The following is a 16,991-nucleotide window of genomic DNA, read 5'->3' as shown; positions in this document are numbered from 1 at the left end:
TATATATATATATATATATATATATATATATATATCAGGGCTCTACGGACGAACTTATCTTTAGTTGACCTTTGACAACTAAATATTTTCAGTTACTAGCCAAACCCACATGATTTTTAGAATATGACATCTTAGTTCTGTGACAAGTATGTACATCATAAAGGTTTTTCTGTGTTGTTTAATAAGTGTAATTCTAAATATACAACAAATTTTATGTTGATACCAATTTCTTCAGATATTTATTTAAACAGCCTTTGTTAAAAAAAGTATATTGTTCTATTAAACTTTTATTGTTTAAATAATTCAACTTTGTTCGTTTTATAAAAAAAAAGGTTAAAAAGACTTTCATTCAGTAATGAGTTTTGGAAGATTGTCTGTGAAAGAAATGCATTCGCCAAAAGATAAGACTTTCATTATTTCTAGTTGCTACTTTGAAAAATCACTCACAGTGTGGTGCTCTGTGTGTATATATATATATATATATATATATATATATATATATATGCTATTACAATAGAAAATTGCGAGCATGAAAAGTAATATGGTTAAGCTTAAACATGGAAAAGTAAAGGACTCGTTAAAACTGGAAAAGAAAAGGACAAAATATTTTAGTAAAAAATATAATAAATTTATGACTTAAAATATTGCTGCATTAAGTTTATGATTATGTAAAAAAAATTCCATATGCTGCAATATTTGAAATTATAATTTATTATATTTTTTACTAAAATATCTTGCCCTTTTATTTTCCAGTTTTAACAACTAGTCCATGTTTAAAACCATATTACTTTTCATGCTCGCATTTTTCTATTGTAATCCATGATTTTTCCAGGATTCACTTGTACTCCATTTAATTTAAGTCTTATTTTTTGCCCCCATAAACAGATATCTAATAACAACGTATGACACTCGTCTGCTTTCAATAAATCCCCCCCCCAATTATCTCCCTTTCATACTTTCATCCTCTTTTCACTTGTAACTTTTCTTTTCGAGACAACACTGAATTAGTAGCAACAGTAGTCGCTGAAGCAATGTGGTTGCAATGAAAACCAGTCATAAAAAACGTCGCTCACCTCCTTACGTTTTTTTTACAATTTTGAACACCAGAAAATTCATCATGACTTTTGTTTTACTGAACGAAAATTGAAATTTTTTTTCCACAATATAGCTGAGAAGGTGATCTATAAACTGTAATAATTGTTTAAAATTTGATCGAAAAATGAGTGAGTGGCGAAGCTTTAAAGCGGTTCTAAATGACTAAAACTGCCACTTAACCATATATTCAAACACTACTGTGTTTGAATAGTATATATATATGTATATATATATATATATATATATATACTAGCAAGAGTACCCGTCGTTGACTGGGTTAAAAAACAGCCTACAGAAAATGGACTCTGATTTATGAAAGTATGATAGGTTATGAAAAGGAATGGTTGTAAAGAGATAGCTTCGAATTTGGGGTATCAAAACCAAAGCAAAACATGATGAAAGTAAAAATAAAATAGATAAACCCCATAATTTATTATCACACTGAAACACTTATCACAATATTCTGTAGATCTATATTAAAAAACCTTGTTAAACTTTGTAACATATTTCCATTCTATGGAGGCCAGGCGTGAACGCAGACCCCACAATTTTATTATACCATCCCTATTTAAGTTAAAACATACTTATCAAAGTATTCTTATGTACATCTATATCAAAAAACTTGTAAACTTTTTTTAAAATTTTTTATTTCCATACTTTGTGGATCAGGCGCGAATGCAGACCCCACAATTTTAATGAACCATCATTCTGCCAGATCAAACATACCCATTCCTGTGTCTCGATACATCTTCTATCATTATATGTAATCAGTTTTTTAAAATGGTCAACCATATAGGAGCCTATTCGTGACCAGACACACACACACACAGCTTTATATTATACTATGCTTGTTTGTGTATATAAAAAGTACCCCATTTTTAATAAAGGAAGGACTTTCACAAAAAAATTTAATAAACAAAAGATACGGCAAAAATTGAATTACACTTGTAAATCATATCTAAAAAATAGCACGGTTCGTAAACTGCAGAAGTACTAAACAGATAAAAACACATATATATTCTTCCTTAATTGGAATTCATTTTTGAGATGAGCATTATATATATTAATTTATTTTTATTTCGGACTATTAGTCTCATCTTTATTAGTTGTTGTTTTTCATCTTTTTATTGGATTGTTTATTCACAACGTTTCGACCAACTAATTCCTCTGGCTTCGTCAGACGACAACTCTGGCCTTCGTCTGGCCTTGGTGAGACGACAACAACTACGGATGGCAGTGATAGCTGAGAATGCAGTTAGGAGATTCGAAGTCCTATCCGTCGCGTTTACCACCTGACGAAGGCCAGAAGAATTAGTTGGCCGAAACGTTGTGAATAAACAATCCAATAAAAAGATGAAAAACAACAACTAATAAAGATGAGACTAGTAGTCCGAAATAAAAATAAATTAATAGATAAAAACACCCACATCTTTGTACTTCTGCAATTATTTTTCTTTGAGTGACGCTGAGACATAAAGCGACACCCCCTCCCCCCGAAAAAAAACCCATAATTACATCGAAACTCCTCCACACAAATATATATTATCAACTAAATCAATTACCCAGACAGGAAAACATAAGATCTTTCTCAAAAGAAAATCGAAGAAAAAAAAAGTGGAAAAAAAAAAAAAAAAACGCGTAGTAATATATCTGATATAAAAAGCATTACTTTACCTTGTTTCTTCTTCAAAGTATTATGGAAACGATAATAAAATTCAGACAGTCACGTGAATAGTTGAAAAATGATTTTAAAATCGTCCGTAGGAAATAAATTTTAACCTTTTGGTAAACGTGCTCACACGTTACAATGAATCAACATTTATAGCCGAGACTTTAATAGAGGGCTAACGATTTAAAATATTTCGTCGAAAAATAAAATCATCCTTAGCCTAATTATTTATTTTTTTATCAATATTCGTAACTTTTACATTTATAGAAAATAAATAATTAAAACAAATCATTTTATCACCATATCTCTCGATTTGGTTAAAAACTATATCCGTTCATAACCAGAAGTGAAATATCAGTGAAAATTACTTAAAATGTGCCAGTTTAGCAAATAGTACAAAATAACTTGAATTAAAATAATTAAATAAATTAACTTTAAATAATACTCTTAAATAGAACAATTACATCAATTACATTACTATAATCAGTAATTTTAATTGAGCGAATTATTTAAAAAAGATTTTCTTTAATATAATATGCAAATTAGATTAGTTCTATTATGTACATTGCCTTCAATATAGTGTATATATATTGATCGTGATGCTATTTATATAGAAAATCTTATAGTAAATAAAATTTATATAGATAACCGTTTTCAGCAGGAAGTTTTGTATATATTAATCAAATTGTGAACAAACAAACAGACAGGATTACGGATTTATATATATAATATATATATATATATATATATATATATATATATATATGAAATTTCAACAATTGAGATGTTTCACATAGGTTGCCCTCTAGAGTTAATGATATTGTAGTGATCACTAATGAATCTAGGTAAGAGTAGGATATATGAAGGATGACCCTTGATTCTCTAAACTTTGAAAGTATCTATTTTGTTCCGATATATTTTATGTTTTTCCAAATATTATTCTCATAAAATTCAAGAAGGCTGGTTAAATTTATTGGTCACCCTTGTCCATTCGTCCGTCTGTTTGCACTTTTCTCAATAACTATGCCTTGGAATTTATTGGAATTTTGCACAAATATTGAACATGATATGAGTAAAAAAGTAACAGAACGGATTTTCCGGAAAAACTCCATTTTTGGGATTATTTTACCATATTTGTCCAAAATTTTCTGTGTATGTTTATTTAGCAGTTTTGCATGGTGTTGAACTCAAATTTAAATATGTTAAGGTCTTGGAGGCTAAATGGGGGGGGGGCAATGATGGACTTAGTCATTTCTTTTTTTGCATAGTGCAGAACTCTGTACTCCTTGAGCGTTTAGTTCCATGGCGACGAGCAGAAAAATTTAACTTTACTTTTACTTTAATTACAACAGAACACCGACCAATAAAATTTGGTTCTTTATAGGTTTTCGGGGTCGCTGAAAACGAATCTGTTATTCAAACCCGTTGCAAATTTACCGTTTGCATGGTATTAACCCCTGAGCCCTTGCACTATTTTGTGCCAATTCACCGCCATCGTTTATGCTATTCTTACATGATGCGTTCACGCATAGACACGTGTAATAAGGTGACTTGTCACATCGCGGAAGAATTTTTTAGCAGACATTTAAAATAACAAAGTTTTCAAAAACAAAATGTGGTTCATTTTTCTGTGTTACGTAGTTTTTTATGCTTTTTTAATTGATCTAAAAAAATTTTTTAAAAAAATTAAGTTTTCATGAGTGGTCTACAAAAGCATTTTTATTTTTCGTTTTTTTATTTTTTTTGGAGGGTGAGGGTTTCAATTATAAAACTTGTACAACATTTAACAGGTGCTTCTGCAGTTTAATTTACCATTTTTCTGTAAGTAACGTGGGGACAGAAGAATTGTTTAATTTTTCACAAAAATTCTGTTTATATCGGGGGGGGGGAGTCGCATTGTACAAGTTTTATAATTGACCCCCCCCCCACTCTTCTTCTTCCGCAATTTGACAAGTCACTTTACTACGCGCGTCCATGCGCAAACACATCATGTAAGAATAGCATAAACAATGGCGGTGAGTTGGCACAAAATAATGCGAGGCTTCAGGGGTTAATACCATGCAAACGGTAAATTTGAGACAGATTTGAATATCAGATTTGTTTTCAGCAACCCCGAAAAGAAAAACAAATTTTATTTGTCGGTGTTCTGTTGTAGTTAAAGGAAACATTAACCCATTAAATTTTTCTGCTGGTTACCATGGAACTCAACGCTCAAGGAGTACCCAGAACTCAAATTTACATATGTTAAAGCCTAAAACTGCTTGTTCATTTTCACCAGGATTTGACGTCCCTTTGGAGACTTTTGGGGCTAAATGGGGGGGGGGGCGGCAAATGCTGAATTTAGTCATTTTTATTTTATGGCTTGTTCACTGTGCATTCACAGGAGACCATGCATGCTTCACTTGTTTTCCAGCTAAATTTTCAAGTTTTTAAAATAATAGATGGAATGTATATAGATACCGAGAAGCCAGTTTTTAATATGGTACTATTTTTTTATATAATGCACATCATATTTGAAAAATCTGAAAACTTTTTCTCATAAAATAATCTTTCTCTTAAATAGTCACATAATTTGAAGTCAGCAAAAACTGATACAAGTGAAAAATTTTGTTTTGATTTACATCCTATCAAAAAAATATAGAAAGATAAAATTTAAGGAAAAGTCGATTTTCACACGTGAAACTAGGCCATTTTGTAAAATTACATTTTACATGTGAAACTAGGCCTGGTGTAAAATTACATTTTTACAGCTATGTTTCAATAGAGAAATTGTGTATCTAAATGTATTTTTTTTTATTGTTTTAATTTAACCTTCCATTCTTTTATGGATGCGTATACTAAGTCATCAGCATAAAGCATTTATACCGGACAACTCATATGAACCTCCCTTGTTAAATGTGTGGTGATATTCCCTTTTGTTTATAGTAGACTTTGCTTTTTATTTTGTCCTTTTCTTATTAATAAACATGTTTCATAACAAAGGCATACAGGCGGGTAGATACATAAAAGACAAGGTCATTAAATCAGCAATTCTCATAATGGAACATAAGGACTTGCCATGTAATTGTCTCTGTGACCTCAGTAGAGTTGAATACGAAAAGATAATTAATTATCAGGACTTGAAAAATAACCTAAAAAAAAAAAGATGGTCTTTTTTTTTTTTTTTTTTTTAAATATTTAAGCACAATCCCTGGCAGATCAAGCTGGCAGCATTTATCAAAAGGCCCTCAAATATTAACTCCCACCAAAATCGAGTATTAGCTCCATGAGGGAGCCTTTTGATCTCTTTCAACTAAGTGAAGTAAAATGTCAAAAAGCAAGATACTGTATGAAATTAGGTGAGAGTGTGATGGTGGGGTTGGGGCGGCGCAAACAAGATATAACAAGAGAGTAATGTAAACTTGTTAAAACATTTGTTGAGATAATTGCAATTTCCAACATTAAAAGGAATTTTTTTAAACATAACTCCATCCCAGAATTAAAGAATACTTTTGCATGGTTAAAATATATATATAAAAAAAAACATTAGAAAACAAATGTTAATCAACTCTTATTTAAGAGAATAATGTGTATGTGTGTATCACCAGATTTTCTTGTCTTTTTGTATGAAAAATCTGAAATCGTAAAGCTTGCTGATGCAGAAATAATATTAAAATCACAGTTCTTTTTTTTTTTTTTTTTTTGCTAATTCTTATCTTTGTACACAAATTCTCCTTTTTTTTTTTTTTTGCTAATTCTTATCTTTGTACACAAATTCTCCTTTTTTTTTTTTTGGCTTATCTTTGTACACAAATTCTCCTTTTTTTGCTAATTCTTATCTTTGTACACAAATCCTCCTTTTTTTTGCTAATTCTTATCTTTGTACACAAATTCTCCTTTTTTTTGCTAATTCTTATCTTTGTACACAAATTCTCCTTTTTTTTTTTTTGCTAATTCTTTGTACACAAATTCTATTTTTTTTTTTTTGCTAATTCTTATCTTTGTACACAAATTCTATTTTTTTTTTTGCTAATTCTTATCTTTGTACACAAATTCTCCTTTTTTTTGCTAATTCTTATCTTTGTACACAAATTCTCCTTTTTTTTTTTGCTAATTCTTTGTACACAAATTCTATTTTTTTTTTTTGCTAATTCTTATCTTTGTACACAAATACTCCTTTTTTTTTTGCTAATTCTTATCTTTGTACACAAATTCTCCATTTTTTTTTTTTGCTTATTATCTTTGTACACAAATTCTTTTTTTTTTTTTGCTAGTTTTTATCTTTGTACACAAGTTCTCATTTTTTTTGCTAATTCTTATCTTTGTACACAAAACATCTCTTGTGAATCTTATCAGATTGATAATGCAAAATGTTAAAAATATTTTCTCTTTTTTATAAAGTGATCTTTATTTAGTGGCAAACAATTTAGTTAATTGCCTTAAAAGTTTGAATGGCCCAAAAATGGGGGATCGTTCTATGTTAAATGTATATGTATCTTCCATTCTAAATTCTAGAATAATTGTTTTCTTCTTTTGAGTATTTTCATAGATAATCGCCTTAAAAAGTAGAATCTAATTTATTTTGGTGGATGGGGACTTTCTAATGTAGATATAATTTTTGTTTCAGTTTGACAAACTGTTTTCTCTTTATGTATTGTATTCAAGATTTTGATGAACTCCTTGTGAAATTTTCATATATAGTTTTCACTTCAGGTAAAACGGAAAAACTACAGTATAATATTATTTCAGAGGATAGGGTGCCAAAAAAATAAGAGTAACTTATCTGAGTATTAAAAATTCCTTAATATTAAACTGAGAATTCTCTGAGAGTCAGTCATGTGGAAATTTAGCAAATATGTGTGAAAAAGAATGAACTCTAGAATATTTACTTTGCTAACAAACAAAATGAAATTAGGTTCCCTTAGTCATGTCAACAAGTGTGATCTTGGGCTATAGACTGCAAATTTTCATTTTATTTTAGTGTCCTGTAAAAAATCCTTTTTGAAATAGTTCAAATTTTTCTGATTCTGATATTCCTAAAAGTTCAGATTATTCTGATTCCAATTAATCGTCCCAACACGAATATATTAATCTCAAGATATACATTAGACCTTGTGCTTAGATCCAAGTTAAAAAAACCTCTTCTTTTGAAAAAGGTTGATGGGCTTCTTTTTTCTCATTGGTTTTCATATTAATTTTAAATATTCAGTTCATGATCATCTAATTGAAAAGTAGAGAAGAATATGTCTGAAATTTGTAAAATATTTATGTAATGTTTAATTTCATCAAATTCTTAATAATTGTATAAGATTGTAAAAGTTCATTTGTAATTTTAATTTTTTTTTCTATTCAGTTTGTCAAGTGTGGATATGCTGGTTCCAATTTTCCTTCCCATATTTTCCCATCACTGGTTGGCCGTCCTATCATTAGGGCAACCACAAAAGTTGGAAACATTGAAGTCAAGGTAAGTGTTAACAATTTAAAGTTACCAATTTTCTTAAAGATGTTACATTTTTTTTCTGTTCAGAAATAAATATCAATAATGTAATATTAAGAGTTGAGGGAACTGCAAAATACTGTGATTTGACCAAATTATGTGATAAGAGAAAATAATTTTGAAATGGTTAAAGCTATGTAAGGGGAGACCTGGGCAGGATTTCAAAATTGGAGGTTTTGGAAAGATTTGGAGTCCGACTTTAAGAATGCTAAGAGTTGGATTCTTTTCTATCTGACTTACACTCCAAAATTAAATAAAAAGGATTTATTTTTACCTGCAATTTCATGTTTTGGAATATAATAGACTACAGTAACCTAGTTTTTAAATTTATAAACGATTTTCATTTGATGCAAATTCAGTTACTTAAGTTGGCTATTTTCCCCATGATATAGCTTAAGCTATTTGATAAATACTAACCAAGATATTTTCCATAAGAAGTGGCTATGTTTCTGATACTGTAATTTAATCTTGTAGGCTATTTTTATGGCATTTGTGAACTTATTTTTCCTTCTCCTTTAAAAAGTAATGAAATAGCTTGGTTTTTTCCTAGGTTAGAAACTATTAACTGTATTAAACTACAAACACAATTTCAGAATAACCATTACATTAGCATTACAAGCATGTGCTGTATTTCCGTGGACATCGGCAATATTACATACCTAATGTGCTTCAACAAGTCATATCTTTTTTTATGGGTCAGTTTTTAGAAGAACTACATCGATGGAAAGAGAATAGAATAAGCATTCCAATGATGTTAATTTATTTGTCTTTTATACATTCAATGTTTTTTATTTCAAAGTTAAAAATGAAAAAAACTGTAAAAAATGACGACAGCAAAAAAGGGAAACTGTTTTTTTTTCAATGTTTACATTTCATATGTTACATTTGGATACTTATTCGCGGGGTCAAATTTGATTGGATATGGCTAAAATTTTACAGACTATATAAAGATAGAAGTTCATCTCTACTGGACTTTGATTTGTATTTTTATGACCACAGGAAGCAAACTTATGACCGAGCAAAGTTGACAAAAAATATTTCAAAATTGATAAGTCGACATATATCATCAATTTTCATATAGATAATAGTTTCAGAATTATTTTCATGTATAATATATAAAAATGTGATAATTATTATGTGAAACTTTCTTTAAAATGTTATTATTAAAATTACTGAAAACATGAAAAATAGTCGTTTTAAAGAAAATGTTAAGGTGGAAACAAGGTAAAAATTTATTGTTTTATTTCTTTGTTTACATAGTTGAATTTTCAGTAAAACAGAATAGAAATGATGAAAAATACCATCAATTGGTGAATATATAATTGTGGCTTATCAGGATTCCTAATATCCTGGTATCGTAAAAGTTACATTTGAGGATTCATGTAGAATACGATTTATAGTTGCATGGAAATAGTTATGGTTTATGGAAATAGGGGTATCTTTTTGGCCAGATAGACAGGATTTACAAAATGTAAATCAGGAGTTTATTTTGAAAATTGGACTTGTTCCAAAATGCATAAGTTCTGGTTGACTATGGGAATTTTCATCTTTTACAGAAATTCAAAATCTATATGAAAAATTTTCTTCGATTTATTTCTGAGATTAATTCATATCTACTCAATTTTTTTCTCTTCTTTGAGTAAATACCAGCCATGAATGCTCTTTAGGCATTCAATGGCTACACCCCAGATTAAGCTCTCCTTTGGCGAGGAGGCAGGAAAATGCCTGCTCTCAATAAAGCTATATTTAAATACTACTATAATACTTAGCTTTGTTCATAAATAGACACCCACTGTATGATACCATGCTCCAGTTTAAAAAAAATTGAAATTTGTACATATTAATTTCTAATCTATGGCTTATGGTAAAGAGATACATCAGATTTGACTGCATAATCAGAAAGAGCACACGATTTTACATAAGAGTAATGAGAAAATTGAAATAGCTGAAAATATTTCAGTATTGGTATATGTAGAAAGAGCTTGATGAGCTAAGAAAATCTTTTTTAAATTTTTAAAATCTGATTAAAATTAAGGAAGTTATGACTATTTTTGTGCCTCACACGTTTGGATATTTTTTCTCTTTAAGACCATATGTGTTTCGTCACATTTTTTACACTACTTTTTCAGTAAAAATGTCATATCTTTGTTAAAACACAAGATTAAGCAATGAAATTTACCATATAAGTGTATTTTTGTACAAGGAATCAAAATATGCGACTGAAAATCTCCAAAAGTTCATGGTTTCCAAATAATCTGCAGTAAATGTGCATAAATAATCTGCAATTCCTTAAAAATACCATGTATCCATAAACAGAAAAGAAGTTGGAGAACTCAAAGTTGAATTGTAATGTCTTTTATGTACAAAAAACTTGAATCTAAACATAGGACCATTTAAAAATGAATATATTGCAATATTTCTTTGGTATTATTGTAGATTAACACCTTCTGACCACCCCTCCAAAATGTGATTCTACCTTTTTAGGCAATTATGTATGAAATGCCATGAAAAACTTTAATGAAAGATAAACAAATTATTTTAAAATTTAATGTAAAATAATTCCACATTACAGGTCATTCTAGCGTTTTAGGGCAGTTAATCGTTTTTTTTTTTTTTCTATGGAAGATAAATCCTATGTGCTTTTTGTTTTTTTTGTTAAGACGAATATGTGGTTTTAAGAGGGTTTTTATGAAATGAGAATATTGGGAGGGTTGCCATTCGGACTTTGTATTAATTGTAGGGCTAAGGAAAATTATGTATGAACATACTGAAGATTTGACAGAAACAAAAACAATATTAGAGGGGGGGGGTAGTTTCACAAAAATTTAATGTAAAATCACCATTTCCAGGCCATTTTAGAATTTTAGGACAGTTAACCAATTTATTTTTTATGGGAGATAAATCATGGGCATTTTTCTATAAGGAAGGATCTATTTTTTGTTTGTTTTAGACGCTTGTATGTGGCTTACAGAGGTATTGGGGGGGGGGGCTCGCTCAATATATGTTACCGTGACATAGGCTGACATATATTTGGTGGGTTTTTAACAGTATTGTATAGTTTTTTATTTTTAACTCCTTTTCTCAAACTGTGTCAAAGAGAGAGTCGGGCGCCATTTTAAATTGGGTTTTTAACAGTATTGTATAGTTTTTTATTTTTAACTCCTTTTCTCAAACTGTGTCAAAGAGAGAGTCGGGCGCCATTTTAAATTTTCCAATACATCGGTAAACGCTGTATGTTTTTTCGAACTGGATGAACATGTTACATTAAATAAAAACTAGATATATCTAAGGCTTTTGACAGGGTATGGCATGAGAGTCTCCTCAGGAAGATTAGATCTTACGGTATCACTGGTAGAATACTTAACATAATTAAATCCTTCTTAGATAAGAGAAAAATCCAGGTAGTCCTCGACGGTCGCACATCTAAACAATATGATATAAATGCGGGAATGCCCCAGGGTTCTATCCTTGGACCTCTATTGTTCCTGATATTCATAAATGACCTCCCCGACAACATTGCCTCTGAGATGGGTATATATGCTGATGACACTACACTCTATGGCAGACACGACAGGAAGACGAATGAACACATTTCTAAAGAAATGGCAGAAACACTAGAGGAAGACCTCCAATCTGTAGTGGAATGGGGACAAAAGTGGTTGGTCGCGTTCAATGCTGCCAAGACTAAACTAGTTTCATTCAATAATTACAAGAAACCCTCTCTACCACCAATAGCAATGGCCAACGACTCTTTATCTGAGAGTCCATCTTTCAAACTCCTTGGCCTAACGTTCACAGGAAACATGAGTTGGAACAATTACATTGAAGGCATTGACAGGGCCGCTGCAAGAAAGGTAGGCTCTCTCTACCGTGCTAGAAAACTACTAACACCCGAAAGTATCCTGTACCTCTATAAGGCCACCATTCGCCCATGTATGGAGTATTGCTGCCACATCTGGGCTGGTGCATCTGCTACTAGTCTCTCGCTCCTTGACAAGGTTCAAAAGAGAGTCGCAAATCTGATAGGCCCTGAACTGGCATCTAAGCTTCAGCCTCTGTCCCATCGACGAAATGTTGCATCCCTCTGCCTGTTCTACAAGTATTTTAGTGGTGAATGCTCTGATGAACTGCAATCACTTGTGCCCCCACGACGCGAGCACCCTCGACAAACCCGACAGGCTACTAGATCCCACCCCCACACTGTAGAGGTCCCTAGATGTAAAAGATCTTTTTACTCCAATAGTTTCTTCCCCAGAACCGCAAGACTCTGGAATTCCATTCCAGGTCCCTGCTTCCCCAACAGTACTGACGTGCAGAAGTTCAAGTGTAACGTGAACCGACACCTTGCTGCCCAAATCCCTACATAGTACCCCAGTAGTTGTTGCCCCTGATAGTAGCCCCCTACACCAAAGTGGCAATTTGCCTTGTTTGGGGTGAAAATGTAATAAAAAAAAAAAAAAAAAAAAAAAAAAAAACACTAAAAAAAATATCCAGTAAGGTAGAAAAGTAACTTATCTTGCCTTTGATAACATTTATTTGTTATATATTTGTTTTTTGACAACTTTTTCGAATCTGTGTATAGTAATAAAACGAGATTTTGATACTTATTTTGATTTTGAAAAAACATTTTAGGCTGTTCGCAATAAGACATTGTTTTAATTCGCTGTTCAAAACTAATGCAACGAATAAAAGTGCATGCAAGCTATATATCTACAAAAATTTATTTTGTTTTTTAACCATGTTTTTAAATTTGACCAGAAATGTGAGAAAAACGCCATTTTATGACGTTCACATTTTTATCATTTTATTTGCTTAAAACTCTTTAAATATATAATGTACATTCATATTTATTAATCCATTTAAAAGTATATTCATTTCCATACAAAACAGTATTTTGAAGACTTGAAGTGCTTTGGTTTAAAAAAATATGGCTATTTTAGTAGAACTACCTTGAAATTATCCAAAGTGTTTTATCGTCCGTGTATATTACTAATAAGAGCGCCAAGTTTCATGAGAATCGCTTGAAAAATAAATAAATAGTGGCGAAATTACCAAATTTCTTGAAATGTTGATGTTCGTAATTTATCCCACTTTTTCTAAAGAAAAATGTCCATGGAAAAGCATAAATTTTGGCACTTAAAATTCTCATAACTTTTGAACAAGGTATTTGCAAAATTTAAACAGTTTTAAGTATCTTTTGCATAGCTCTTTTCATGCAAGTTGATAAAATAACAATTATCTAAAAAGAAAAAATCAACTTGTAATGCTAATTACATATAAATTGTTATTTAAAAAAAAAAATGACATTATTAGTCCTACAAACATTTTGACTTAAAAACTGAATGCATGAAGACAACATATCTACTACTATTAAGTTGCTATGTCTAAACTTAAAATGGCTGCTTCCCAAGAAGTTTGTTTAGGTGCAAAATTTATAGATTGTATGACTTTTCAACAAGAAAAATTTAGAAATGCTTTGAGAATAATTTACAAGAATTAATTATGGTACTCTAAAAATAACCAATTCTTTCTCTATATACGTGAAGTTTGGATGGTCCCCTGTTCATATTACTCTCAAAAGATTATTCGTACTTGTACATAATTTGAACCACACATAACTCTGCATCCTATCGGCTTTGCTTGGAACACAACATTAATTGCCGAGCATAACAAGCGCTACTAAAAAAAAAGTGAAGGAAATATGTAAACATGATTTTAACAAGAAATAAACAACACAAAAAATAAACTAAAAAATGACTTGCCGTAATAAGTTTTCTTTTCTTTTTTGTAATAAGTTTTTTACTGTAATTTTTTTTTTTTTTTTGTCTAACAAAAAAGCCCAAAACAAAACAGATAAGCAAAGTTTTTTTGTTTAAGTTTTTGTGTAACAATTAAAGAAACTTTTTTCTTTTTTTTTCCTTTCCCCCAAGAAAAAGTTTTTTTTTTTTTTTTGTGGGGGAGTTCACCGTTATGTTTATGTAGACTTTTCTATGGTCGCATCAGATAATCGCAAACTGTTGTGAGAAGAGACAACGGATGTGTAATAACTGGGTAACTTTCCGAAATGTGGTTTAGGATGTAGACAAAAGGGTCATGCCCAAATTTTTGTCTCCACATAAACTCCAAAAGGTAACTGTCTAGAAGCTTCCGGCTGTTCCCGCATTCGTTTTTCTTGTGCTGTTTAGCTTTCTTCCACATCTGCTTCACATGATTCATGGTTGCCTTGGTGTCAGGGTTAACAAAGTGAAGACTGGGTCACTGTTAAATGGTGAAACCCTTCTCCCACTCTGCTATATGCTTTCTAGCAGTCTGACACGACTGTAGTTCCCGGCAGAATATATTGATTTTTAATAGGAAGAAGGGTTTAAGCATTCCTATTGGGCACTGCGATGAGGAAACCCTCCTTTTCCATGGGGTCATGACCCTGAACACTCATAGTGGCTTAGTTGCCCGACATATTTCTGACAGTTGAATATTGATTCATCTATTTCAATGGTATGCCCCGGCAAAATTTAAAAAAAAATAAAAGTTTATTTAATTGCTACACAAAAACTTTAAAAAAAAAACAAAAAAAAACTTACAAAATAGTCATAGCATACACTATTGATCCAAAATTTAAGAGCACTTTAAAAAAAACTTTTTTTTAAGGATAGATTTTAAATTCTTCCGACTTAAGTTTACCAATACTACAGTCTAAATGCTTATGGAAACCAAAAACTACATTCCAAAGATTTATTTTTGAAATTGACATTTTTATTAAATTAGGCATGATCAAAATTATAAGACCAGAGACAAAAATTCTATTAAATTGTACAAAAAGTGTATGAAAACGTTCAACAATCAAACTTAATGAGTTCTACCTCCACTGCTTTTGATGACTTCAAAAATTCTTTGGGGCATACTAGAAATAAGGGTTTCCATTAAGGTGTCTGGGATCTTGCTCCAGTTTCTGAAGATGGCTTCATGAAGTTCATTTTTTGTTGAATATTGTTTGTCATTTTGATAAACCTCTCTTGTCATCCATCCGCAAGCATTTTCAATTGGGTTCAAGTCCGGTGAGCATGCAGGATGTCTCTAGAGATTGAATTCTATTTTCTTGTAGAAGGCTAAAGGTCCGTCCTGCAGTGTGGATTGCAGCATTATCCTGTTGGAATAACCATCCATCCCCACACAAACAAAGATGCTTTTTGTAGCATGCTAACATAACCAGCTGCTGTCTGACAACTCTGCTCCACCTGGAGCTCCATCGTCCCTCTTGTAAGAAAAGGCACCCCCATACCATTACGAACCCTCCAGCACTATGATGTGTGGAAAAAATTTCAAGGGGCATGTTTTTGTCATGCCAATATCGCTGGAAGCCATCAGGACCATCTAAATTGAATTTTTTCTCATCAGAAAACAGGACTTTTTTCCATTTCTCAACATCCCAGGTTTAGTATTCATGACCAAATCTTAAGCGGTCCACTTTGTGACGTGGAAGCAATCGAAGAATTTGTTTTCACTTTTTATTTACCATGCCTTTTTGTTGTAAGTGTCGTCTGATGGTTATTGAACTGCAATCAGCATCTGTAACCGCCTTAATTTGATTAGAAGAAAGTCCTCTGTCATTCATAACAACCCGTCTTATTCTCCTAATCAATGCAGTCGAAATTTTGGGGGGCCTACCAAAAGATTTTATTTTCCATAATTCTCAGTGTTCTTTGGAAAGTTGCAAATAAGAGTTTTACTGCAATTTACCTAAGCTGCTATCGCTCACTGTGACAAACCTTGCTTATGGAATCCTAGAATTCGAGAGCGCTCCCTTTCGGTTAGTTTTCTTGCTTTAGGCATGGTAACACCTTTACACAGTGATTGTTAATCGCTGAACTAAAATCATTAAAATTACCATAAATCTAACAATTTATACCATTGGTCTTATCATTTTGATCATGTGTAAAAAGACTAATTTAATAAAAATGCAAATTTTTAAATAAAATTTTTGGAATGTACCTTTTTGTTTCCATAACCTTTTAGATTGTAGTATTAGTAACCTTAAGTCAGAAGAATTTAAAATATATCCGTAAAACTAATATATATATATATATATGTGTCTATATATATATATATATATATATATGTGTGTGTGTCTATATATATATGTGTGTGTCTATATATATATATATATATGTGTGTGTCTATATATATATATGTGTGTGTCTATATATATATATATGTGTGTGTCTATATATATATATATGTGTGTGTCTATATATATATATATATATGTGTCTATATATATATATATGTGTGTGTCTATATGTCTATATATATATATGTGTCTATATATATATATGTGTCTATATATATATATATATATATATGTGTCTATATATATATATATATATGTGTCTATATATATATATATATATATGTGTCTATATATATATATATATATATGTGTCTATATATATATATATATATGTGTCTATATATATATATATGTGTCTATATATATATATATATATGTGTCTATATATATATATATATATGTGTCTATATATATATATATATGTGTCTATATATATATATATATGTGTCTATATATATATATATATGTGTCTATATATATATATATATGTGTCTATATATATATATATATATGTGTCTATATATATATATATATATATATGTGTCTATATATATATATATATGTGTCTATATATATATATATATATATGTGTCTATATATATATATATATATATATATGTGTC

At 30.5% G+C, this 16,991-nt stretch overlaps 1 protein-coding gene across 1 annotated transcript in view; it reads left to right on the top strand.

Annotated features, from left to right (window-relative positions):
• Positions 1–16,991, top strand: part of LOC145260566 (actin-related protein 2) — a gene marked incomplete in the record, with an annotated part of 184,172 nt that overhangs the window by 50,789 nt on the left and 116,392 nt on the right. Inside the window, 1 exon segment of the mRNA XM_080118823.1 lies at positions 8,097–8,207. Within this exon segment, the coding sequence (XP_079974949.1) occupies positions 8,097–8,207 (111 nt within the window).

The sequence above is a fragment of the Euprymna scolopes genome, chromosome 36 (assembly GCF_053919585.1).
Source record: "Euprymna scolopes isolate OS-2025 chromosome 36, ASM5391958v1, whole genome shotgun sequence".
Taxonomy (NCBI): domain Eukaryota; kingdom Metazoa; phylum Mollusca; class Cephalopoda; order Sepiida; family Sepiolidae; genus Euprymna; species Euprymna scolopes.
Note: the sequence above shows the minus strand (reverse complement) of the source record. Positions and strands in the feature narration are given on the sequence as shown.